This window comes from Sus scrofa, chromosome 4, assembly GCF_054392235.1.
Source record: "Sus scrofa isolate SSC_HxYL_T2T_F1_AM1 chromosome 4, Sscrofa_HxYL_maternal_Yorkshire_Landrace_v2.0, whole genome shotgun sequence".
NCBI classification, from domain to species: domain Eukaryota; kingdom Metazoa; phylum Chordata; class Mammalia; order Artiodactyla; family Suidae; genus Sus; species Sus scrofa.
In genome coordinates this window covers 120,951,411-120,979,271 of record NC_139386.1, presented here as the reverse complement: position 1 = coordinate 120,979,271, position 27,861 = coordinate 120,951,411, and the positions used below count along the sequence as shown (strand labels likewise).

Here is a 27,861-nt window from a genome sequence, read left to right as displayed (position 1 = left end):
GTGTCCTACAGCACCACTGAATCTTGGTCATAAATAATGTGGCCCATTTTTGTGTGCTGCCATCACCATACTTGTCATACCAATACAGTGTGTAATAATAAGGAATGTAGTTACACATCCAAAAGGCAAAAGCAGATGCTCCTTTCAGACTTGGTTAAGAATAACTCTCAAAAAAAGGATTAAACTAATGTAATATTTTGATGTACTCATACAGTACACGTCTCCTCAAACTGAAAAATCCAAAGGGGGAAAAATCATATTTGCCATTACAACTTTGTACATAATTGATTATTAATACCAAGTCTAAATAAAATCTTACAACTTCTAAATTTGTTACTCTAGGGAAAAAATTGTTTTATAAAACTCCTACTACAAGATACTGGCATTTGAATACATTGGACTATTTCTCATAAAAGCCATAAGATCCCTTTTTAGAGATATGTATCATTGTTCTATATTTTGGAGAAATTCAGCATGTCCTCGAATCCAGTGAGTCTGTAAAGCACTGTTGTTACAGAACCCTAACATTACAGAGGTGTGTAGAATGCCTTGAGATTCTAACTAATTTGCATTGAACTTGTGTTTGTCATAATCGATGTGTATTTGGACTATGCTTGATCAAGTCTATTAAATTTGTACCTCACATTTGATATCCACACACATTACTTCCCTTAAAATTATACATTTCCTGAAATTTAGAAAATAAATAATTTTGATGTCTTACTACGTTACATAAAACATGACTCACAAAACTGATTCCAGATGACATTTCAAGAATTACAAAAGAACCGCAGCTACATTCTCAAATGCACATCTTTCTTTTTTTTTTTTTTTTTCTTTTTTAGGGCCTCACCTGTGGCATATGGAAGTTCCCAGGCTAGGGGTTGAATCGAAGCTGCAGCTGCCAGCCTACACCACAGCCACAGCAAGGCATCTTGCAGCAACACCAGATCCTTAACCCACTGAGCGAGGTCACAGATTGAACTCTCATCCTCACAGACACTATGTCAAGTTCTTAACCTGCTGAGCCATAACAGGAACTCCCCAAAGGCACAGATTAACCAAAGATTGACAGGACAAGAACAAAACTAAATGGCCAGAGAAAACTTAAAGCTTTCCTGTTTTTTCTGTTTTGCAGTCTCTATGATGCTTTGACAGAATAAATAACAAAATCCCATTCCAGAATGGCATTTTATTTATTCTTTTAGCCGTCTTTAAAATAAACTGTAGAGGTTTTTTTTTTTTAGGGCTGCACCAGCGGCATATGGAGGCCCAATTGGAGTTGTAGCCACTGGCCTACGCCACAACCACAGCAACCCAGATCTGTGCTGCGTCTGCAACCTACACCACAGCTCACGGCAACACCGGATCCTTAACCCACTGAGCAGGGATACGGATCGAACCTGCAACCCCATGGTTCCTAGTCAGATTTGTTTCCACTGTACCACAACGGGAACTCCAAGTAGAGTCTTTTATAAATCCAAATGTGGCTCCTATGTTAGCCATATCTGTTGTTTTAACCTAATTTGAGAAATAACCAACAGAAGAAAGTTTCTTTTTCAAGCACACATTTATCAAACACTCAGTACTGCAAGAGACATAAATACTTTATAAATATTAATTCATTTAATCTTCAAAGGGCTCTATGAGGTAACTACCACAGGCATCCCATTTTACAGATGAGGAAAAAGATGTAGAAAGGTTAAGTATCTTGCCTATGATCTTCAATCTGAGAAAGTTCCAAGTCCAAAAATCAAACCAGAGCTCTTGACTCCAGAGTTGATATTGCTAACTACTATGCATGTGATTTAAAAAGGCTAAAGCTTAATTTTAAAAAGCTTAATAATAACCATAACATTTTTTCATTTAACTGTTTATTTGTTAGACCGAATGATGTCTTTGTCTTCATCTTTCATCTCCCAAGAGAAATAATGGAAATGACTTTATCATCTGTGTTCATTCACTTCCACTTTTCTGTTCCTAAACTTCATATTTTATAGAAGATCTTAAATATTTATAAAGAAGAAATATTTAAAGCAATAATTACTGATTAGTGTTCTCAGTTTAGAAACTAGACTGAAAGTTCATAATTCTTAAATACACCAATAGCTTGATTATTTCCTTAATTAAAGAAAATCCACAGAGAAACCACAGCAAGAATGTTTTAAAGATAGATGTTGTGATACTAGAATTTTGCTAATTTTAGAGATTTTCACAATGGGACTCCAACCAGGTATGCACATAAGCCTTCACAGCAGTATAAATTTTTTATAAGGAATTAACACTGTTAAATGTTTATGTCTTGAGATTTTCAGTACTCTTAGGACAGTGTAAATACATTACAGCCCGATACTCATGCTGATGATGACTGCAAACACTGAACAAAAATCGTGAACCACTACCTGAGAAACCTGAGGCGGGTAAGTCATGAAGGAAGGTTAAACCTTGAAGAAGTAAACCCAAACTCACATGCTGTGATGTTACGTGTGTGTGTGTGTGTGTGTGTGTGTGTGTGTGTGTGTGTGTCTTTCCTCAAAGATATTTCCCTACAGTGGAAGCCAGTACTTGAGTACCACAATAGTGCTGTGGCTAGAACTCTGACAGAAACCCTGTGTCTCTGGACAAAGGGACATGGGGAAAAAACGCAGGCTTGAAGACAGAGGGAATGTGAAGTGAAGACATAGAAATAGGAAATCAATTAATTTTGTGAATAAACCATAAGAAAGTCAAATCATCTCCAAAATTAAGCATGTATAGTGGACGCACACCAATTTAGTAAAAAAAAAAAAAAAAAAAGAAAGAACGAACAAACGAACATATCTAAGATTAAAACTGCCAATTCCAATCTCAGGATAGTTCCTAAATACACACAAACAAAATAAAACTCTGAGAGTTCAAACAAAATTCTAGGGGGAATCAGTCATAAAGGAGGCTCTCCCTTTTTGAGTTTCACCACCAGGAACACTACCAGCCTTCACAGTAAATATTGGATAAAAATCCCCTAAAGCTTCCAGAAGAGGGAAAAAAAAAATTCTGAAATACGAGAGGGCATTCTGTTCTTAACAAGACCTGCTCTCAGGAGAAATAATTTTCCAGATCTTAACCTTCTGGGATTTTATTAGGGCCTAACCTTACTGGAGAAAGGGAAATAATAACTCCAACTTCCCTTCCATGTGGAAGAAGAAAATTAGATATTCATCCACCTCCTGTCCTACCTAGAGGAGGAAAAATACAGAAAAGTGCTGATCAATTGCACAATTCAGGGGCATGGGCTAACCAAAAGACTGACACCTAATCATAGGACTATAGAATATTTCCTTTCCCACTGCATCTTTTGCCTAGTATATAACATCTGTTTTCCAAGAAAAAGTTATAAGCATGTGAAAAGACTAGAAACAAAGTCTGAAGATACAGAACAAGCTTCAGAATCAGAATCAGAATCAGATATGTATGGCAAGACACTGGAATTATCAGACTAGAAATATTTTTAAAACCAATATTAATATTCTAAGAATGTTAATAGGAAACCTATAAGAGATGGATCATGTAAACAGAAAGGTAGAATTTCAAAGAATTAAAAGAAATGCTAGAAATACATTTCTTCCTTATTAGAATTTCAAAGAATGAAAAAGAAATGCTAGAGATACATTTCTTTTTATTCTTTGAAATTCTACTTTTCTGTTTATATGATCTATCTGTTCTTATAGGCTGGAACTGGAGGAATCAGGCTCCAAGACGTCACACTATACTACAAAGCTATAGTCACTGAAACAGTAAGGTACTAGCACAAAAACAAAAATATAGATCAGTGGAGCAGGATAGAAAGCCCAGGGATAAACCCACGCACCTGTGGTCAACTAATCTATGACAAAGGAGGTAAGAATATGCAATGGCGAAAAGACAGTCTCCACAACAATAGTGCTGGGAAAACTGGTAAGCTGCAGGTAAAATAATGAAATTAGAACATTGTCTAACACCATACACAAAAATAAACTCAAAATGGATTAAAGACTGAAATTAAGGTCCGATACTATTAGAAGAAAATATAGGCAGCACACTCTTTGACATAAACCACAGCAATATAATTTTTGATCTACCTCCTAGACTAATGAATTAAAAACAAACAAATGGGACCTAGTCAAAAGGTTTTACACAGCAGAGGAAACCATACAAAATGAAAAGACAACCCATGGAATGAGATAAAATCTTTTAAAATTAAGTGACTGACAAGGGAGTAAACTCCAAAATATATAAACATTTTATGAAGCTCTATATAAAAAAAAGTAAAAAGGGCAGAAGATCTAAATAAATATTTCTCCAAAGAAGAAAAACAGATGGCCAAAAATCACATGAAAAGATGCTCGATGTCACTAATTATTAGAGAAATGCAATTCAAAACTACAGTGAGCTATCACCTCACACCAGTTAGAATGACCATCATTTAAAAATCTACAAACACTGCTGGAGAAGGTGTGGAGAAAAAGGAACCCTCCTACGCTGTTAGCGGAAACATAAATTGTTACAACCACTATGGAGAACAGCATGGAGGTTCCTTAAAAAAACTAAATATAGAACTACAATATGATCCACCAATCCTGCTCCTGGACATATATTCAGAGAACACCACAATTTTAAAAGATACCTGCGCCCCAGTGTTCAATGCAGCACTACTAACAATAGCCAAGACATGAAAGCAACGTAGGTGTTCACAGACAGAAAAATGAATAAAGAAGATGTGGTACATAAATGCAGTAGAATATTACTCAGCCATAAAAAAGAATGAAATAATGCCATTTGTAGCATATGGATGGACCTAGAGATCATCATACTAATTGAAGTAAGTCAGACAGAGAAAGACAAATACATGATGTCAATTATACGTTGAATTTAAAATGATAAAAAGGGAATTCCTGTCATGATTCCATGGAAAGTAATCTGACTAGTATACAGGAGGATGCAGGTTCGATCCCTGGCCTCACTCAGTGGATAAGGATCCAGCATTGCCATGAGCTATGGTGTAGGCTGCAGATGTGGCTTGGATCCTGCATTGCTGTGGCTGTGGTGGAGGCCGGTAGCTGTAGCTCCAATTAGACCCCTAGCCTGAGAACTTCCATATGCTGCAGGTGTGGACCTAAAAAGCAAAAAAAAAAAAAGATATAACAGAACTTATTAACAAATAGAAACAGACTCAGAGATTTCAAAATCAAATTTACAGTTAAAAAGGGGAAATGGGGGGTGGGGGGTAGATTGGGAGTTTGGGATTGACATATACCTACTGTCTAGCACAGGGATGTCTACTCAGTATTCTATAATAACCTATGTGGGAAAAGAATCCAGAAAAGAATGAATCAAAAAACAAAAAAACAAAACAAAACAAAAAAAACCCTTACCTATAGCATGAAGACAGTAATTACATATGGTTTCTCTTCAGAAAACACATTAAGTAAAAGAGAGTGGAATAGAATATTTGAGAGAAGAAAAAAAACTAGAATTCTGTATGCTGTGAAATTATCCATCAAAAGTGAAAGAGCAATAAAAACTTTCTCAGACAAACAAACACTGAGGGAATTTGCCAGCAGTAGAACTGTCTTGCAAGCAAGCAATTTTTAAAAGAAGTTCTTTGGGGAGAAGAAAAATGATACAGTTTAGAGACACCAGATAATGAAAAAAAATAATTGGAGAAAGAATAAGTAAAGGTGAAATAGAAATTTTTATTTTTCTTATTCTTAATTGCTCTGTTTCAATTTGTTCAAAATAATAATTCACACACACACAACACACACACACACAGAGCTAGCCCTCTATATCCCTGGGTTCAATACCCATGAATCCAACCAATTGTGGATTAAGAACACTCAGAAAAAAAAAATTAAAGAAAATTTCAAAAAATAAAACTTGAATTTGCTGCATACTGGAAAATATTTACAAAACATTTTCACTGTATTTACAACTATTTATATAAAAATTTACATTGTATTAGGTATTATGCACAATTTAGAGAAGACAAAGTATACAGGAAGACAGGAGGGAGGAATTAGGAATATTTTATTTTAAAGGTACTTGCAGTACCTGTGAGTATTATTTCAAAGTGGACTTGGATTAGCTGTAAAAGCATATTGCAAACAATAGGGTAACTAGTAAAATAAATAATAAAGTAAAATTTCTATGCTGTGAAAATGGAATCATAAAAAATGCTCAATTTAAACCGAAAAAGGCAGAAAATTTGAATAAAATTAGTATGAAAAAATTAAAAGCAGCAAATAGAAAACAGTAGCAAATACAATAGATATAAATTCAGCTGTATCTGATCATTTTAAATATCAATGGCCCAAATATACTCACTAAAAATTGTTAGAGTAGATCAAAAAATAAGGTCCAACTATATTTTGTTTATAAGAAACCTACTTTTTTTTTGTCTTTTTTTTTTTTTTTTTTTTTTTTTGCTATTTCTTGGGCCGCTCCCGCGGCATGTGGAGGTTCCCAGGCTAGGGGTTGAATCGGAGCTGCAGCCACCAGCCTATGCCAGAGCCACAGCAACGCAGGGTCCGAGCCGCGTCTGCAACCTACACCACAGCTCACGGCAACGCCGGATCATTAACCCACTGAGCAAGGGCAGAGATCGAACCCGCAACCTCATGGTTCCTAGTCGGATTCATTAACCACTGCGCCACGATGGGAACTCCAAGAAACCTACTTTTGATATAAAGAGACATATAGATTTAAAATATAGGGATGCAAAAGATATACCATACTGTCACTAGTCAAAAGAATGCAAGAGTAGCTATATTAATTTCAGACACAGCAGACTTCAAAGAAAACAATGTTATCAGAGGTAAAGAGAAATATTACATACTGATAAAAGAGTCAACAGTCCAAGAAGAAATAATAGTCTTTAATGTTTATGTGCCAAACAACAGAATATTAAAACTACATAAGGCAGAAACTGACACAACTGCAAGAAGAAATAAAGTAATCTAGTATTATAGTTGGAAAGTTTAACACTCTTCCACCAGAAATCAACAGATCCACCTGCAGGAAATTAGTAAGAACATAGTTGAACTCAACAGCACTATCAATCAAGAGGATATAAGTAACATCTATACACTATTTTATCCAACAACATCAGATTACACATTTTTCTCAGGTTTGCTTGGAAAATTCACAAAAACAGACCACAATCTGGCCATGAAACACATCTTAACAAATTTAAAAGAATAGAATAATACAATATCCATCCTTAGAACACAGTAAAATTAAACTAGAAATTAATAAAAGAAAGATGTCTGGAAAGGCTAAAAAAACTTAAAGGATAAACTACGCACTTCCAAATGACACATGAGTCAAATGGTGCTATCTTAAAGAAAATTGTAAAATGTTTTTGAACTGAATGAAAATAAAAACACAACTTATCAAAATGTGTAGAATGTAGAAAAAGCAGTTCTCATAGAGAAATTTATAGCACTGAATGCAAAAACCAGGCAAGAATAAAAATCTAAAATCAATCATCTAAACATCTACCTTAGAAAACTAGAAAAGGAAGAGCCAGTCAATTCCAAAATAAGCAGAAGAAAAAAAATTAAAATTAGAGCAGAAATCACTGAAGTTGAAAGCAGCAAATAAATATATAAATATGTGTATACACACACACACACACACACACACACACACAATCAACGAAATCAAAAGCTGACTCTTTGGAAAAAAAATCAATATAATCAAAAGCCAGGCTAATTAAAAAAGACATAGGAGTTCTCTGGTGGCACAGTGGGTTAAGTGATAAGGCACTGTTGATGCTGTGGCTTGGGTTTCTGTGGTGGCACAGGTTGAATCCCTAGCCTGGTAACTTCCACATGCTGGAAGTGTGGCCAAAATAAAAAGGAGAATTAAAAAAAAAAAAAGAAAGATGCAAATTACTAATATCATAAATGAAAGAGATGACTTCACTGCAGATCCCATGGATATTAAAAAAATAATAAAGGGATATTATCAACAACTGTGCTCACAAATTTGATTAAACTAGATAAAATGAACCAATTTCCTAAAAGACATGGTCTGCAAAAACCTATATGTGAAATAAATAATTTGAATAGGCCTATATATATTAAATAAATTGAATCAATAACAAATAACTTTCCAAAACAGAAAGCACCAGGCACAGATTTAATCTCTGGTGAATTCAACCAAATGTTTATGGAAGAAATTATGACAATCTGCTACATTCTCTTTCTAAAAATAGAAGCAGAAAGAATGCTTCCTAATCCCTTCTACAGGACCAAATTTTCCAAATATGCAAATCAGATAAAGACATTACCAAACAACTACAGAGCAATATCTCTTCGGAACACAGACGCAAAAGTCCTCAACAAAATATTAGCAAATCAAATCCAACAATATATTTTTTTAAAAAGTATACATCGTGACCAGGTGGAATTCATCTCGGGTATATTATTGATCTTCAAATATTAAACCAGCCTTAATGTAACTTACATCAATATTTTAAAAAAAGAAAAATCACATGATCATAACAATAAAAGCAAAAAAAGATTTAACTAAATCAAATATCCACTCATTATAAAAATTCTCACAAGCTCGTAATAAGAGGGAAACTTCCTCAACTTGATAAATAACATATACAAAAACCTACAGCTAACATCATACTTACTGGTGAGACTTGCAGCTTTCCCACTAACATTAGGAACAAGTCAAGAATGTCCCTTCTCACCACTGTTTTTCAACATTGTACTGAAAGTCCTAGCTAATGCAATAGGACAAGAAAATGAAATAAAAGATACAGATAGGGAGGAAGAAATAAAACTTTCTTTGTTCACAGATTATATATTTGTTTATATAGAAAATCCAAAAGAATAGACAGACAGACAGACAGACAGACAGACAGACACACACACACACACACACAAAACCCTCCTGAAACCAATCAGCAATTTAGCAAGGTTGCAAGATGCAAGGTTAATACACAAAAGCCGAGGCTTTCCTATATACTAACAATGAAAAATGATTTTGAAATTAAAAACACAAAACTATTTCTATTAGTTTAAAAATAAAATACCTAGGTTAAATCTAACAAAATATGAACAATGTCTATATGGGGAAAACTACAAAATTTTGATAAAATATCAAGAATTAAATAATTGGGAAATATTTTATTTTTACAATACGAAGACTCAATATTGCCAAGATGAAAATTGTCCCAACTTGATCTATAGATTCAACTCTCCAGTTAAAAAATCCCATAAAATTATTTTGTGGATATTGTCAAACTGATTCTAAAATTTATAACACAGACAAAAAACACAAAATAGCCAACTTAATATTAAATGAGTAAAACAAAATTGTGCAAATGACACCACATGATTTCAAGACTTACTATAAAGCTAAAACAATCAAGACAACGTGGTATTCATGAGAAAATAAAAAATGAATAGATGAAAGGAACAGTATAGAGAGCTCTGAAGTAGGGCCATATAAGTATAGTCAAAAGATCTTAGACCAAGTAGCAAATAAAGACAAATGAAGTAAGGACAGTTATTTTTAACAAATGGTACTAGAAAAATTGAAAATTCACTTGCAAAAAGTGAATCTAAACACAAACCTTACACCCATCCCCAAAATTAACTCAAAATTTATCAAAAGTAAAATGAAAAATTATAAAACTACTAGAAGATAATATATAAGAAAGCCTAGATGATCTGGGATATGGTGATAACATTTTAGCTACATCGAGGGCATGATTCATGAAAGAAATGAGCAGTAAGCTGGACTTCATTAAAATTAAAAACTTTTGCTCTATGAAAGACAATGATGAGGGAATGAGAAGACAAGCTGAATGGAAGAAAGTATTGGCAAAAAACACTTCTGCTATAGACCTGTACTCCAAAATATACAAAGAACATTTAAAACTTAAGAATAACCTGATGAAAAATGGGCAAAAGACCTAACAGATACCTAACCAAAGACATACAAATGGCAAGTAAGTATAGGAAAAGATGTTCAACTTGTCATTCGGGAACTTCAAACTAAAATGAGATACTACTACACATCAATTAGAATGGCCAAAATCCAAATAATGCCAAAATTGTGAAGCAACAAGAACTTTCATTCATTGCTGGTGATAATACAAGACAGTAAGTCCCTTTGTAAGACACTTTGGTAACTTCTTACACAACTAAGCATATTCATACCATGTGATCCAGCAATTATACTCCTTGGTATTTATCCAAAGGGGATGAAAATATGTCCACACGAAAACCTGCACACAGTTGTTTACAGCAGCTTTATTCATAGTTAGTAAAACTTTGAAGCAATCAATATATCCTTCAGTAAAAGAATGGATAAATAAACTGTGATACATTCAGACAATGGAATATTATTCAACACTAAGAAATGAGCTAGCAAGCTATGAACAATACGGAGGAAATTTAAACGTATTTTACTAAGTCAACTTGAAAAGACTAAAACATGTATGATTCCAACTATATGACATCCTGGAAAGACAAAATTAAAGAGAGTTAATCACTTAGTGGTTGCCAGAGGTTAGAGGAGAGGGGACAATGAATAGGTGGAGAACAGCAAATTTGTAGGGCATGAAACTATTTCATGAGATGCCACTGTATACATGTGTTGGTGAATACATATCATTATACAACTTCCAAAACCCACAGAATGTACAAAATGTGTCAACTATGGATTTTGGTTGATAATGTGTGTCAGTGTAGGTTCATCCATTGCAACAAATGTGCAACATGAAGAGCATGTTGATAGCTGTGTGTGTGCACAAGGGTATAGGAAAACTATGTTTTTCACTCAGTTTTTCTGTGACCCTAAAATACTCTTTACAAAATACATTAATAAATAATTTTTAAAAGACAATAAGCAAATGCCAACTCTGAGACTACCCAGATGTGCAAACTCTCAAAAGAGACTTTAAAACAGCTACTAAAATTATAAAACACTTGATCCAGCAATTTCACAACCCACTTGTTTTAAGAGACTGTGCCACATTCACCAAGAAAAACTGACTACATGCTGGGCCATAAAACAATCGTGAATAAATCTAAATGGGATGAGATCATATTGTTTACTTTCAGACAAAAATAAAATAAAATTAGACACCAATAATAATAAGCAATCTAAAAAAACCTTAGGTATGTGAACATTACACTACAAACCTCTCCATAATTAATGGATCAAAGACGAAATGAAGGAAATCAGAAACTATTTTAACTGAATAGTCATAAAAAATACACAGCAAGTTTATGGGGTGCAGCTAAAACTATGTTTATAGAGAAATATATAACTTTAAATTTTACACCAGCAAGTAATGTATCTGAAAATAATGACCTTCTGCTTTGAGAGGCTAAAAAAAGATTTTACTCTATCAAATTTAGAATAGAAAGACAATAAAAATATAATAGAAGAGAGATCAGTTAAGAGAGATAATAAACAGAGGCAAATATGATTTGTTAAAAATATCACTACAATTTTTAAGAGCCTACTTAAAATTATTATTTTAGGAAAAAAGAAAGAGAATACAAATGTTTATTATCAGGAAAGAATGTAATTACCACCAGTAATCTTACAGACATTAAAAAGTAGACAAGAAAATACTACAAGCAACCTTATGCTAACAAATTCAAAAACTTAGCTGAATTAGAAAAATTTCTTACAATGTAAAATTTACTGAGGTTGATATTTTAAACAAATGGAAAAAATGAATTAACCTATATCTAGGAATGAAATTAAACATATTTTAAAACATTCTAAAAACAAAACTCTGGCACCTGAAATTTTCACTGGTGAATTCTATGCAGCATTCAAGAAAAAAATTACACGAATCGTACAAAAAAAAAAAATTCCAAAAAAGATATGAGATCACTTTTGAATCACTTTATGATGCTAGTATTATCCTAATACCAAAACTTGACAAAGACATTGCAAATACAGAGAATCATGGACCAATATCTTTCATTAGTAAAGGCTCAAAATTCTAAAAGTTTTTGAGCAAATCAAATCCAACACTATATAAAAATAATATATCATGTCCAAGTAGTCTATCTAAGGAATGAAAAGTTGATTTTAAACATGAAAAATCAATCAGTGTAATTCAACACACTAACAGAAAATTATCATTTCAATAAAAACATAAAAGTATTTGACAAAATTCAATAAACATTCTTGATAACTTTTAGGGAACTAAGACTAGTAGTAAACTTTTCAAACAGATAAATTTACAGTGAACACATTAACCAACATCAGACTTAATGGCTGAAGGCTGAATATTTCTTTTACATGAGAACAGAAAGAACAATGCCCATTTCACCACTTCTATTCAACATTTTGGTAGAGGTCCTATCCATTGTCCTAAGAAAAATAAATGAAAGGTATAAAAATAGAAGGTAGTGAAAGTTCTCTATTTGTAGATTGCATGATTATCTGTATTTTAAAAAATAACTGAACTAATAAATGAATTTAAAAAGGTTGGAGGATACAACATTAATACTTCCAAAAACTGATTGCATTTTATATAAAAGCAACAAAATATTGAAAGATGAAATTAAAAACAATTTCATTTACTATAATACCAAAAAAACCTCTAAGAACAAAATGAATAAATGATGTCCACAATATCTTCACTGAAAACTAGGAAACTTCGTGAGAGGAATTTAAAAAGAGCAAAATAAATGAAAAGCTATACCATGTTCAATGCTAACAAACTCAACGATTGTTAAAATATCAAGTCTCTTCATTTTGGTCTATTGCTTAAATATAATCCCAATTAGAATCTGAATTTCATTTTAGAAATTTATCAGCTTAGTCCAAAATGTATACAGAGTGAGAGTAACCTAAAATAAATAAAGTGATGTTTACAAAGAATAAAAGTTGGTGCAGTTACCCCATCTGAATTCCAAATATCCTATAAAACTACAGTAACCAAGATGATTTGTTACCATGGACAGACAACAAAACTCAATGGAATAGGGTAACAGTTCTGCAATAGATCCACTCATACGCAGTCGATTGATTTCTGACGTAGAAGCCAAGATGATTCCATGAATAAAAGGAAAGTCTTTAATAAAGTGAGCTGGATGAACTGGATATCATGCCATACACAAATATCAACTCGATATGGGGCATGACCTATGTGAAAACCTAAAACTTCAACATGTCTTATGGCAGGCAATCTTGTGACTTGGGTGTAAGTAAAGGTTTGTTAGAACACAAAAGGTGTAAAACATTAACAAAGTTAATAAACAACTTTATCGAAACAAAAAGTATTCACACACTTCAAAAGACCTATTTTTTAATATGTAACATCAGGTTCAATTATTATTTTGAAAAAAAGAATTTACTGTGAGAGTCTGCAACTATACTTTAAAAACTCTAAACTAGGAGTTCCTGCCATGGCACAGTGGAAACAAATCTGACTAGAAACCATGAGGTTGTGGATTTGATCTCTGGCCTCATTCAGTGGTTTAAGGATCTGGGGTTGCCATGAGCTCTGGTGTAGGTAGCAGATGTGGCTCAGATCCTGCATTGCTGTGGCTGTGGTGTAGGCTGGCAGCTGTAGCTCTGACTTGACCCCTTAGCCTGGGAATCTCCATATGCCATGCGTACGGCCTTAAAAAAATAAAAAAGCAAAAAAATGAAAACTAAACTAGACCCCAGTGAGCATGAGTGTAGTAAATGGGGGAGAAGGTGGAATATAGTCTGGTTTTGCCTGTATGTTGAGGGGGAGGGAGTAAAAAATAAAAATTAAATGACATTCACCTAGAAGCAAACTCATGTAAAAATAGAAAGTCTCAATGCTAAGAAAGTGTATGAAAAAGAAATCTAGTCCATATGTACATTATCAAATATTATCTTTCGGGGCTGGTAAATTTTGAGAATGAATTAATAATTTTCATATTTTTCTTCTATATGTCCTCTTTATACATCTATTCATTTATATAAAAATCTACTCTTAATTTTTATAGTTTGACTTCCACAGGCTTTGTGAATATGTACAGCAATAGATTAACATATGAAACGAAACCATCCACTTACATAGTTCTTGCATATTACTCATTTATGTCCCAGTAAAAAAAAGGTGTTGTGTATTTTGTAAATTTAGCCTATGAAACTGATGTTTATAAGTAGCTTAATTTTAAAACAGAATTTTGTAAACCTAGAAATTAATTTGTTTATAGTATTCATTCATCAAATAAAGAAATATTCATTCATCATTTTTGTGCAATCAATGCATGATCTTGGAAGATCTGAGGCTATATAATTATAAATTGCCTGAATCAGTTTGTCATTAATTTCAGATGATATAGTGAGTTAAAACATTTCTTTTAGAGCCAAAGTCTTGAGTACCTACTAGTACAGAAATTCAGAAACAAATAGAAACCCAAATAATCTGAAAATGTTACAAATGTTAATTATATTTAAAATTGTCATAGATTATATAATTAAGTACACAAATGCAATACCCTACTGACCCTCTGAATTTACATTATGCTTTTTTTAAAAAAAATTCATACTGCCTGTGTGTCATATCTCAGAATACAGCAAATCTTCCATGTAAAACTTGTCTATTGATCCATAATAGCTTTACTTGTGTACACTGTTACACTTTGAAAAATAAGTTATACCAAAATTGTATAATAACCATCTTCAGTGTAATGACTAATATCTCAGGATATTTATGAGGTCAAGTATACTCTGTTATTAATTGACTAAATGAAAATTACAGCAAGAGTTACTAGGTCCAATGATTGAAGGATTAAAAGGAAGAATGTGATTATCATAATTGACAAGTTATAATTAGATGGGAATTTTTTTTTTACATGACCTTCACATTGTTAAAAAGGTGATTTTTAAAAGCCTACACTTCATTTTTTGCAGCATGATCTCTATTTTACCTTGGAAACATTCCCAAAGAACAGAGAACGGCAAAATATCTGACTTGAACATTTCAGTAAATTAATCTCTGAGAGAAGCAAGTGAGGAAAATGTTCTTTTCTCCAAGGAAAATAAGACAAGGTACTAAGAGGAAGGTCATTTGCCCTTCCCAGGAGAACAGCATGCCAGTGTTTAAATCTGCCAATCTCTGTAAGTTTCCCAGGCGTTATAGTCAGTATTGTCTACTCATTCTCTTACTGAACAGAAAGCATCACTGCAGGGGAAGAAAGTAGCTCACCCTTTAGAGTTTACAACTTTGTTTTATAACCTATATTAATTATCACTGTTATTAACTCTGTTCATCTGATTTAACAATATTCAGCTTAAAAGAAAGTTTGATTTATTTTACCTCAAAAACTTCTTCATCCAAAATTCTTGTTCCAAAAACCGTAATTCCATTGGTGTCAACGATTGCTCTCTCACTTCTGTCAAGTGGTTTTGTGGTTTTCTTCTTACAATCGACAATCATTGTCACAGTTTTCTTCTCCACACTGATTGCTACCCGGTGCCACCTTAAAAAGCCAAATAATCCTTTGATGAGTTCCAAAGATGTTGTTGCCAAACCATTATTCACGTTAAAGAACAATAATTTTAAATTATACGAGTGGTCTGAAATGATACAAAATGTAGGCTCGCTTATTAATCAATCAGTTAACAGGTGACGACTTACTTTTCCCAGAACAGTGCTAAGTACTGGAAAGGACACGGCTGTGCAAGATGCACCACAGATTGGCTGTCTGTGCTGATGAGCAAGTGCCCATCCTCTGCTTTACTTTGTGTTGTGACAAAAGCTTAATCTCACCACATCCTGGATGAGGGCATTTGATAGAGATTAGGGCTGGGATATGGGGTAAGTTAATAGTTTCTATGTACGTAAATGCTTTCTTCCAAAGTGGAATTCCACTTTGAAAAAAATTCTGCTGAAGAGATCCCCTGAGATTGACTGTAAAAGGGTATGCCTGCTAATTGAATGAATGCTCCATCTGGAACAACCAAAGGTTCTGATTGTAAAACACAATGTGCTTCTCTGTCTTTATTCACATTTATTTCAAGTGCTTTCGTTTTCTTTTTCCACTTTAATTTCAAGACAGTTATAGATCACTACGATGGGCAGGGTCCAAGACTGAGACACAATATCTCTCCTTCTTTCCAGGGCTGGCAGGAAGTGGGAACACTGAAAGAAAGCATAGTCACCGCGTGTGTGGAGTGAGAGTCTCAATTCGCTCTGAAGCTACTGCTCCAGCTAATTCAGGGCAGCGATGACAGGCTTGAGGGGAGACATGGCCAGCCCTCTGGAAACGTACATACCCTAATCATACTGTAAAGTGGTGGGTTGTCTTCGCAGTATCTGATGTTAACATAAACACCTAAGTGAAGCTCACTTGGATTTTGCAAGCCATTCTTTTTTTTTTTTTTTTTCCAAATGAAAAGTGCTAAATTAATATTCCAGAAGTTTCTAGGACTAGGTCCATAAAACAAAGTACGCAAAAAGTTGCAGGAGCCTTTCTAAAATGTCTATTTCATGTGACTTGGCATGGCTGCTGATGAGGACCAAGTATATTTCCAAATACACTTAATCTTTGGTCTTTCCATAGCACTTTCAACTAGCATAGGCGTCTGCCTGGTTTGAATTGAGAAAAGATTTATATTAGGAGGCACTTAATACTGTGAGAGTAAAATTTACACATGTTTCTGCCAAGAAGCCTGTGTCTTAAATTAAACTATCTCCACTACTGTGGGTATGTGCTTTTCATTAACAGAAAGTATTTTTTTAAATGATTTCAATTGTTGAAAATGGATTAGGACTCTAAACTTGATATTTTTGTTGAATTAATTTTAGCTCTAGTAATAATGACATACCATAATCATGGTGCCACATATAATATTCCAAATGTTAAATTCGCCCTTCCTTTTGGAGTCATTCTTAATTATTCTTTCTCTCATACTACCTGTTCATATCATAAGAAAATCTGTGAATCCTTACATTCAAAGTATACACAAAATTCAAAAGTCTGTCAACTTTGCCCAAGCACTGATGTCTCTCCTCCAGAATCCTAACCAGTCCCTGCTTCCACTCTGATGCAACCAGAGTGACCATTTTAAAATCTAAGCAGAATGTTCCCGTAATGAACCTGACTAGTATCATGAGGACGTAGGTTTGATCCCTGGCCTCACTCAGTGGGTTAAGGATCAGCATTGCCGTGAGCTGTGGTGTAGGTCACAGACGCAGCTCAGATCCTGCATTTCTGTGGCTGTGGTGCAGACTGGCATATGCAGCTCCGATTCGACCCCTAGCCTGGGAACCTCCACGTGCCACAGGTGCAGCCCTAAAAAGCAAAAAAAAAAAAAAAAAAAAAAAAAAAAAAAAAAAAAAAAAAAAAATTATTTTAAAAAATTAAGAAAATAAAATATAAGCCAGATCAAGTTTCTGTCCAGGGAAAAGCCATTCTAACACTCCCAGTAAAAGCTGAAGTCCTTATTCTGCTTTGCCCTGCCCCCTCCAACCTCCTGTCCAACTTTTGGCTTTCCGATTCCCAGCACTCTAGCCACACTGTTGCTGCTTCCTCCTTGTTCCTTGCACAAATTCTCCACTCTGCCAGGAATGCTCTTCCTCTATATCCCCACATGCTCACTCCCTAGCCTCCAACATGTCTTTGCTCAATGCAGCCATACCAAAGAGGACTCTATCTAGAATAGCACACCCTACATTCCTCACCCCGATGTATTTTCATCCACAGAACTATCATCACTTTTCATATTCATTATTAAGGATAATGATATAAATGACTTCTGAAAGCATAGTTTTCCCTGGCACTGAGACAAAGTTTCCTCCATGGTCCTGACAATGATAATCTGAGAGTGAATTTTGTTTTCCATCTAAACAGCTCTTTCTTAAGTCTATAACCAAATGTCATATTTTAGACAAAGTTACTTTTAGAAGCCTAAATTCAGCAATAAAATACCAAGAAGTTTAATAAACATTTATTTGTATTTAGCTGCTCCCTAAGTGATAGCCAATGTTCACAACCCAGAATTCAGAACTCGGCACGATTTTCAGAAGAGTGTGGTTTTTACCAGAGACTCCGACGACCTATCTGAGTTCAAACCCTATCTCTGCCAGTTTTCAAATATGTTACTTAAATTCCCAGTGCCTCACTTCCCTTATATGTAAAATGGGTACAATAACAGCATTTTATTCAAAGAGTGGTAAAAAATTAAATGAGTTAACTATGTATAAAATTAAATGAGTTAACTATGTATAAAGTATTCAGAACAGTACATAGCACATATTAAGTGTTACATAAAGCTTCCTGTGATTTTCAAAATTAACATGATTGGTAAAGGAAAACCAAATTATATCCTTCCTCTGCTCAAAACATCTACAGAGGGTGGCTAAGCAGGTTAAGGATCTGACATTCATTCTGTATGCCAGTGGCTCCGGTCACTGCTGTGGTGTGGTTTGGATGCCTGGCCCAGGAACTTCTGCATGCCCTGGATGTGCCAAAAAAAAAAAAAAAAAAAAAGTCTACACTGACTTTCCATTTCACTCAGAATAAAGCCCAAGGTGCTTAAAACCATCTAAGCTGTGTCACACCATCTGGCCTCCCACTGCCTCACCCTCCTCATCATCCCACTCTGCTTCTGTCACGCTGGCAGCCTTGATGTTGCTTACACCAAATCAGCCACACTCAGAATCAAAGGTTATGTATTTTCTCTTCCTCCAATGGAATGGCATGCTTTTAATTATCAGCATGGTAGCAACCCACCTCCTTCCCATGTCACCTTTTTAGTGAGATTTATCCCTGACCTCACTCCTTCAAACTGTCCGCCCCACCAGCATCCCCTATCCTCTTCAGTGTTATATTTATCTCTCTCACTTATCCCCAGCTGATATGCTATTTATTAGTAATCGTTCTATCATTCATTATTTGTCGATCCAGATTGTAAACTATGTAAGATTAGGTATTTTATTGTTTTGTTCATTTCTTGTTCACCATTGCCTAGAAAAACTGCATCACGCTTTATAAAGATCTGCTGAATGATCAAATGAAAGAACGGCTTTCAACATAGCTATAACATTAAATTATTCTGCTACTTACTTTCCATCAGCGATGTTAACAGTTCTGAAGAGGGGGTAGTCTTCTGGGGCAGGTTTTCCCATGTGGTCCTCATACAGGAAAACAGGTGATCGCCCAACCTCAATACCGACTTGCTGAATACCATGCTCATTATATATAGATAAAAGGAAAGACTGAATTCCCTTTTTGGGTTTTACTGTAAATAATATTGAAAAATCTTCTGGAAATGTTCCTCCTGATAAGAGAAGGCCAAAGAGTCAGAAAGTCCAAATTTCCAAATGGTTCCTGGATCATCCTATTACTTTCGAGTTTATTAAGGAGACTTAGAAAGTCATCAAAGCTCAACCTATTTGACATCACTAATTATTAGAGGAATGCACATCAAAACTACAATGTGGTACCACCTCAAAACGGCCACCATTAACAAGTATACAAATAGCAAATGCTGGAGAGGGGATGGAGAAAAGGGAACCATCCCTCACTGTTGGTGGAAATGTGACTTGGTACAACCACTGTGGGAAACAGTATGGAGGTTCCTCAGAAAACTAATATAGCTACCATATGATCCAACAATCCCACTCTTGGACATATATCCAGACAAAACTACAATTCAAAAAGATGCATGCACCCCTATGTTCACTGCACCACTAGGCACAATAACCAAGTTAAGGAAACAATACAAAAGTCCACAGAGAGATGAATGGATTAAGAAGATGTGGTACATATATACAATGGAATATTACTCATCCATAAAAAGGACAAAATAATGCCATTTGCAGCAACATGGATGCAACTAGAGATTCTCAAACTAAGTGAAGTAAGTCAGAAAGAGAAAGACAAATACCATATTATATCACTTACATGTGGAATCTAAAATGTGGCACAAATGAACTGATCTACAAAACATAAATAGACTCCTGGACATGGAGAACAGACTTGTGGGTGCCAAGGGGAACGGGGGAGGAAGTGGGATGGATAGGGAATTTGGGGTTGGTAGATGCAAACTATTTCATTTAGAATGGATAAGAAATGAGGTCCAACAGTATAGAACAGGGAACTATGTCCAGTCTCTTGGGTTAGAACATGATGGGAGATAGTATGAGAAAAAGAATGTATATATATGTATGACTGGGTCACTATGCTATACAGCAGAAATTAACACACCATTGTAAATCAACTGTACTGTAACAAAAATAGAATTATTTTTTGTCTGTAATAAGTATTGAAGTATTCAAACTTTACCACCACTCATTTAAAATACAATGATTTTTTGGTATTGAGTTGTAGAAGGTGTTCATAAATTTTGGAGACTGATCCCTTGTCAGGCAATTCATTTGCAAATATATTCTCCCATTCTGTGGGTTGTCTTTTCATTTTGTTTAGGGTTTCCTTTGCTGTGCAGAAACTTTTAAGTTTAATTAAGTCCCACTTGTTTATTTTTGTTTTTATTGTCATTACTTTAGGGAGTGGATCTGAGAAGATACTGCTGTGGTTTATGTTAGAGTGTTTGGCTTTCGTTTTCCTCTAAGAGTTTTATAGTGTCTGGTCTTACATTTAGGTCTTTAATCCATTTTGAGTTTATTTTTGTGTACGGTGTTAGGAAGTGTTCTAATTTCATTATTTCACATGTGGCTGTACAGTTTTCCCAGCACCACTTATTGTCTTTTCTCCATTGTATGTTCTTGCCTTTGTCATAGATAGTTGGCTGTAGGTGTGTTCTGACTTTGTAAAACTCATGCACCCTTAGGTGAGAAATTAGTATAAATAGATACAGTGTAATATAATCTGGTAAGCATTATAATAGACATGAACAAACTCCCAAAGGATACTGAAAAGAAACTGAATAATTTTGCAAATTATCTTAGTAATTATTTTATGTTGTCTTTTCACATGACTTCTGAATTCCCAGGATAAAATTTATTCACATATGACAAATGATAGTTTAGACATTTCATTTATTGCTTTCATGGCAATATATACATTAAATATATATATATATATATATAAAGAGAGTAAAGTTTCTTTTGATCTGTGTCACAGAGACATCCAATTTCATATTTATGAAAATCAACAGAATAAAAATAATGATGTATATAAAATGGAAGGTAATAAAGCACACCAATTAACAAAAACATGTTCTACCTACTTACACTACAAACAAAAATCTAGGTAATTCAGCTTATTGAGGAAGCTCCATAGCAAACAATTTTTTTCTTCAACTGAGTAGTTCAGAATGTGGAGAATCAGAGGACCTCCTTCTCTAAATGTACCTCAACTCTCAAATATCTCATACATTAAAAAAAAAAATGATGCTAAAATAGTATGAGCCCAGGGACATTTTTATCATTTTTGCAAAAACATTATGAAGTAATATCTACAGAGAGACATTTAGAAAAAGAGGAATTTAAGGAAATATATTCATATAAGACTAAATAAATTTTAACACATGTTAATTAACAATTTAATTTATTTAGCACAACTTTTTAAAACTGTCAACTTCTGACTATACTAATGAGTAAAATCTTTCAATTATGGAAATACTTCCCAATTTAAAATTAAGCAACAAGATTTTAATTATAATCTTCAAACTATGACCTTTAGTTGTCTAACGTCATGATGATGTCAAAATGTTCATAGTGTAAACTAGACATCTACCTTAGTTTCCTACCTGTAAGAGGCAAAGAAAAGTTTTTCATAACTGACTAAATTTATCAGAAAGAATTCACCACCAAATAAGTTTAACCACAGAAATGCAACCACTTAAGATGTGAACATTTATCTAAAATAGTATGATCAGTATATATGATACAGATAACATGCGGAATTTCTCAACTTAAATAATATATGTTTTGAAATGTATAAATATGAAGTAAGAATAAAGCATCCTCTCTACTAAATGACCACTGTTAAAGAAAAATTTCTATTACCATCTTTAATAATTGCATATATATAAATCATCATTTTCATAATAATAATCACAATTCACTTTGAGTATACCAGACTCAATATGATAATAATAATTATAATTGATTCTGAATATGCCAGATTCAATAGTGTCTTAAAATAGGCTTTTAACATCAAAAGATACTGCATCCATTAATAAATTTGATATGAAAAAAGCACAACTTTATTATTTGATCTTAATGTTTTAACTTGTGGTCAATACATTTCCATGTAGAATATGTCTTTTAAATAAAATTTCTCTCTGATGTAGCTTAGTGGTTGGAAGGATTTTTTAGATGAGTTAGGGTCATTTTGCACAGTCAGAAAAGCCCACTGTAGTTAAAAAACCACAAACTGTCTCTCAGCTCCATATCATTCACAGCTTCCAGGATTATATTCAGCTACTTCACCTTTCTAACTCCTAACCCATAACTTGGGTTTAAATACTCCCCTTTCCAGATGGTTATGAAGGTAAAGATTAATACACACAAAGTTTCTTGCACAGAAAACCCTCACCACCACCCCAGTGTTGAAGTTTCCAATACTACTGCTTAGTTTATGCATTAGAAAAGAAGTTGCTATTATGTCTTGTCATAATGGAAGAAAAATTATTTCAAATAATTTTTCAAAGATATTTTTTAAATTGTTTTATAAAGGCTACTATTTACAGACTCACTGTTTAGATTGTTTTAATGGTGAATGTGTCATTGGCAATTTTTATTAAATGTCCTTTTGCATTATTTGACAGGAAGCTCTACCCGCTAGGAAAGCAAGCCTACAATCATTTATATAGAGAAAAAAATGAAGTCTCTATCATAGATATCTCTTCCTATCTGAACTGTTATTAGAATCATATGCTTAGGACCCAATGTTGCAAGAAGGGAGAAAAAAATGTTGATGTATTCTGTTAACAGAGATGGAAAGAGATCCTAAGGGCATAACTTGCATTATTTTTCCATGAATAAAACAATAGAGTAATCAAATTAATTAATCAAAATAACTACTACACTGGAAGGCAGAAAAACTGACCCTGAGATGATGAGCCAAATATAAAAAATTATAAACTAACTTATTGAGTATTTCCAAAACCTTTCCATTAATCTATTTTCTCTTTTTCTCTCTTGAAAATTCCCATCCTTTTCCTATTTCTGCATTACAGCACAAGTAAATAGAAAAGGAACTTAATTTTCACTATTTAAAACTTTCACATTTGATTTGAAAAATATCTCATGGATTAAATAACTTTTATTTTTGAAGTCAGAAAAATTGTGGATTAACAGCTTTTTCATTTGCAGTTTGTTACTTTGCCCATCACAAATTATTGCAAAACAGGAAATACTTTGGAAGAACTAATGATTTATTAAAATAAATGTGTTTTCAAAAATACTTAAAAATATTATTCCCTGAAAAATATACTATCTTATTTTCGATTTGTAGTCCCTTGATTTATAGTTTTTCTACTACGGAGAAAATTGTTTTATGTAAAAATAGGGAACTCAGATTCCTTCAGGTGGAGACAGTAAAAGATAATATGAATAATTTAAATGATGAATTGCTCCTGAAAAGATCCCAAGCACCAAAAGAATACTTGATAATACAGACAATATTGTCCTCAGCAACAGACAAGACATGCATCAACTAAAGATTAACCCTCTGTAGTTGGACAAGTCAGAGAATATCAGTGAAACTCAATTTCTTCTTCTGTTAAATAAGAACAAGGACACTCAGAAAAATTAGAAGAAAAAATATTTGGCATGTATCCAATTGCCAGGCAAGGACTTGTAACAAGACACCTGCTTAGTAAATGTGATACTCAGAAATTGTCATTTAAGGGAGTTCCCATCGTGGCTCAGTGGTAAAGAACCCAACTAATACCCATGAGGAGGCCGGTTCCATCCCTGGCCTTGCTCAGTGGATTAAGTATCTGGTGTTGCCGTGAGCTGTGGCGTAGGTGGCTGATGCGGCTTGGATCTGGCATTGCTGTGGCTGTGGTGTAGGCCAGCAGCTGCAGTTCCAATTCAACCCCTAGCCTGGGAACTTCCATATGCCATGGGGGCGGCCCTAAAAAGACAAAGAAAGAAAAGAAGGAAAAGGAAAAGGAAAAGGAAAGGGAAAGGTAGGAAGGTAGGAAGGAAGGAAGGAAGGAAGGAAAGAAAGAAAGAAAGAAAGAAAGAAAGAAAGAAAGAAAGAAAGAAAGAAAGTCGTAATTGTTATTTCACTACTAAACTCCCTTTCTCTGTTACCATGATTTCTAAATATTAGTGCTTTCATGGACAGAAAGAAAATATTCACCAAGTATTTTTCAAACCATTTTGAAAAATCTCCCCCATAACTGTGCATTATATAGCATGATAAGAAGTAATAATAACAATTAGTAGAACAGCAGTAGTCACAGTAATAAAGAGAACATACCTGAAAATAACTGTTTCGTTGGGGCACTGAGTTGTGCTTGCTTTGAAACTCTGTAAGCAGTATCTGAACCTTTCGAATTCTTTCTGTTTGTGCAAAAGCCTGTTGTTTTTGATATCCCCTCTGGAGAATTGTGAAAATCTAGAGCTTTTAGTACATCAACTGGAGCAGCTGAAAAATAAGTGAAAATAAGAAAACATAATTGAACAAATAACCTAATATACAAAGGAGTATTTTTTTTTAACAGAGGAAATAGTTTGTAGTCTTACTTCTCAAAACTATTTCTCACTCACCATGCTTCCCTAACATTTATTTAGGTGGGGTGCTGAGAAGTGAAAGAGCAGGTAACATATAAACTGTAACATTCTCAAACACAAAATATCTCAAATCAGAAATCAAAATACGGAAAAGCAAAACAGATGCTGAGAAAGCCAGCATCTGTATTAATTCCATTAATTTCTCATAGATTTACTGTTCAACTAGTAATAATTTAAACAAAGGTGATTTTGAAGATTTAAATTTGCAATGAATGTTATATGTAAATATTGTAAAATGTGCTATTATTAAGCCATACTGCATACCCAAAATAAGTTTAAAAATGTTTAAAAGAATAAGTCACGAAGTACAATGCTGTTGTTTTGAATGCTTGCCTATTTATAAAGAAGTATATGGGTGTGTGAATGTGTGTATATTTGTGTGGATGTGGGTACCTGTGTGAGTGTGCATGCATATATGTGTCTTTGCATAATTTGTTGATTTTAACCCTGTAAATCTGCCAGAGTAAGTTCATGGATATTGCTTCATGCTTTATGATTTAGACTGAATGTCCCTCTTTTATATAGCCTTAGGGTGTCTGTAGGCAGAAGCATAAATTTCCCAAAACCAATTCATTCCATGAAGTGGTCAACATAAAATAAGTTTGGAAATTTAAACTTTCCCTTTGTAAGTGCAATCCGTTTGGATAAACTTGATGTTTCAAATAGCTTTACTGGAATATAATTCACATCCATGCAATTCACCCATTTAAAGTGTACAACTTATTGGTTTTGGCATATTTTACTTCTAAGTACTCCTTTTTTAAAGCATGGTAAAATATATACAACATAAGATTTGCCATTTTAAACATTTTAAGATGTACAGTTTAGTAGCATAATTATATTCACCATGCTGTGCAAGCATTACCACTGTCTATTACCAAAGATTTTCATTACCCCAAATAGAAACTGTTTAACCATTAAGCAATAACTCCCTATTCCTCTTCTCTATCCAGGCCCTGGTAACTGATAATCTACTCTCTATCTCTTTAAGGGTGCCTCTTCTAGAAATTTCATGTAAGTGGAATCATATAATGTTCTTCAAAATTCTAAACATAGAACACCATATAACCAAGCAATTCCACTCCTAGGTATGTACCTAAATGAATTGGAAGCCAGGACTTTAAAAAGTTCTATTTTATGCGAATGTTCATTGTAACATTATTCACAATAGCCAAAAGGTGAAAACAACCCAACTTTCAGTCAATATCTGAATAGATTAACAAAATGTGATATATACATACAACAGAATATGACTCAGCCAAAAAAGAAATGAAGTTTTGATTCATGCTACAACATGGAACCTTCAAAACACACTACATGAAATAAAGCAGATGTAAAAGGAGAAGTGATTTTTTTTAGACCCTCAAATTCCCTGGTCCACACTAAATACCTACTTAATTCACTAAGCAGGTCAAAACATGAATCATGTGGTGTAAGCATTGTTATAAAAACAGACTTTAGGATACATACTACTTAATATACTTATATTCTGTATATTTCTATTGGCTTTCTATCTTTATTCAAAAATAGAAATATTCAGAGAAGGCCATGTTTTAGCCAGTGTATCACTGAGCATGTCTGAGACATAGTCCTGACTGCAAGTATTTAGATTCTAATTAAGGAGACACTACATATGCTCCAACAACCACTTATGAGGCAGTATCTATAGTTTCATAGAGATGCACACAGTACTCTTTTGTTCAGAAGGAAAAGAGATCACTTCTGGCTGAAAGTGAGACAAATATTATTAATTTGAAAAGTTTAAATTGTTAGTTAAAAGGAAGAGAATTGCCACCAAATTTCAAAATATGTTAGGTTTTATAAATACACCATTTCTGGGAGGACTTAGAATGAAAGTGGGATTGTTTGTAGAATCAGAAAATACCACCACCACAATTTATCACACTCCATAAAGTACAGCATGACTTGCAACTGAGTGGAGGTCCCTGAAAATTACACTTTCCATTAATACTTTTCATAATAACTAGAGTCAATGGTAAAATGTATGAGTTAATGAATGCATGAGAAATGTATATCTAGCTATTTCCTTAGTTAACTAAATTTTAGGGATATTGACTTTTATATGCACAAACAAATGTGAATAAAGATTTATGTAATTTGCCTCTTACCTGACAACAAATGTATTTTCCTTCAATAAATCATGACTGTCTACCTATCTCATCAAGCTCCCAAATGAAAACCAACATAGTATCCAGTATACATCATTCCAAATTATTAAAACTTTTTTAACTTTTTTTTCTACACTACAGCATGGTGACCCAATTACATATACATGTATACATTCTTTTTTCTCACATTATCATGTTCCATCATAAGTGACTAGAAAAAAATTTTTATCTTTGTGGAAATCAGACATTTTGAAGAGATAATTAACCCTATCAAAAATGATCCCTTTTAATTCAGTCCTGAAATATTTAAAAGAATAATAACTCAAGAATATTTTTGCAGTATTCCTGCATTCAATGGCCAATATTTTTTAGGCCAGTAGGATACCTGATTATTCTTATTCGTCTTTTCTCTCATCATAAAGCTAATAAAATAATAACTAGATTAGCTGCACGCCCAGAGAGCCTAACACGTGACAGTCACTAAGGCTAATTTCTTCATAACATTAAGCTCACAAACCTTGCAGGCCATGTGTTCTTATGCCCACTATGCAAATAAAAGAATTGAGAACCAGAAAGCAAACTAAGGATACTCCTAAAGTCTGTGCAAATATTTCACATCCAGGCTCTTTCCACATCATCACCCTCATTGCTAGAGCCCATAAATAAAAACGCTGCAAAAAGGAACTTAAAAAATAAACATAATATATTAAGATTATCTTGAGCCTCTTCATTGATTTCTGATGTTTATATTTGCTTTAAATTAAACTCAATTCACGCTTTGGGGTATAAATTACTTAGAAGGAGACTGTTTCTAAAAGTACAGAGCCTTATCTGCTTATTTTATCTTGTCTTCCTGCTCTGAAGCCATTAGAAAAAGCACAGCTGAATAGGGTAAAGAGTCTAGGATCAACAGGAACACAGCTATGAAGGCTGTAATTCTTCTGGGAAGAAAAGGATGCAGCCCCATGGTCATGATCTCAACTGCACAAGAGTAAATAATACATAAAATGGATCACGACTTTC

General features: G+C 33.8%; 1 protein-coding gene across 5 annotated transcripts in view; it reads right to left on the bottom strand.

Annotated features, from left to right (window-relative positions):
* COL11A1 (collagen type XI alpha 1 chain) overlaps window positions 1–27,861 on the bottom strand; it is a 526,061-nt gene that overhangs the window by 156,971 nt on the left and 341,229 nt on the right. For all 5 annotated transcript variants that reach the window (XR_014844630.1, XM_085023829.1, XM_085023830.1 and 2 more), the window contains 3 exons: window positions 24,396–24,563; window positions 19,062–19,275; window positions 15,311–15,473 (listed from right to left, as the gene is read on the bottom strand). Coding sequence is in view for 4 of the 5 variants with exons in the window: in XM_085023829.1 (XP_084879955.1) it covers window positions 15,311–15,473; window positions 19,062–19,275; window positions 24,396–24,563 (545 nt within the window). In the remaining variant the exon portion in view is untranslated. The remainder of the gene's footprint in view (window positions 1–15,310; window positions 15,474–19,061; window positions 19,276–24,395; window positions 24,564–27,861) is intronic.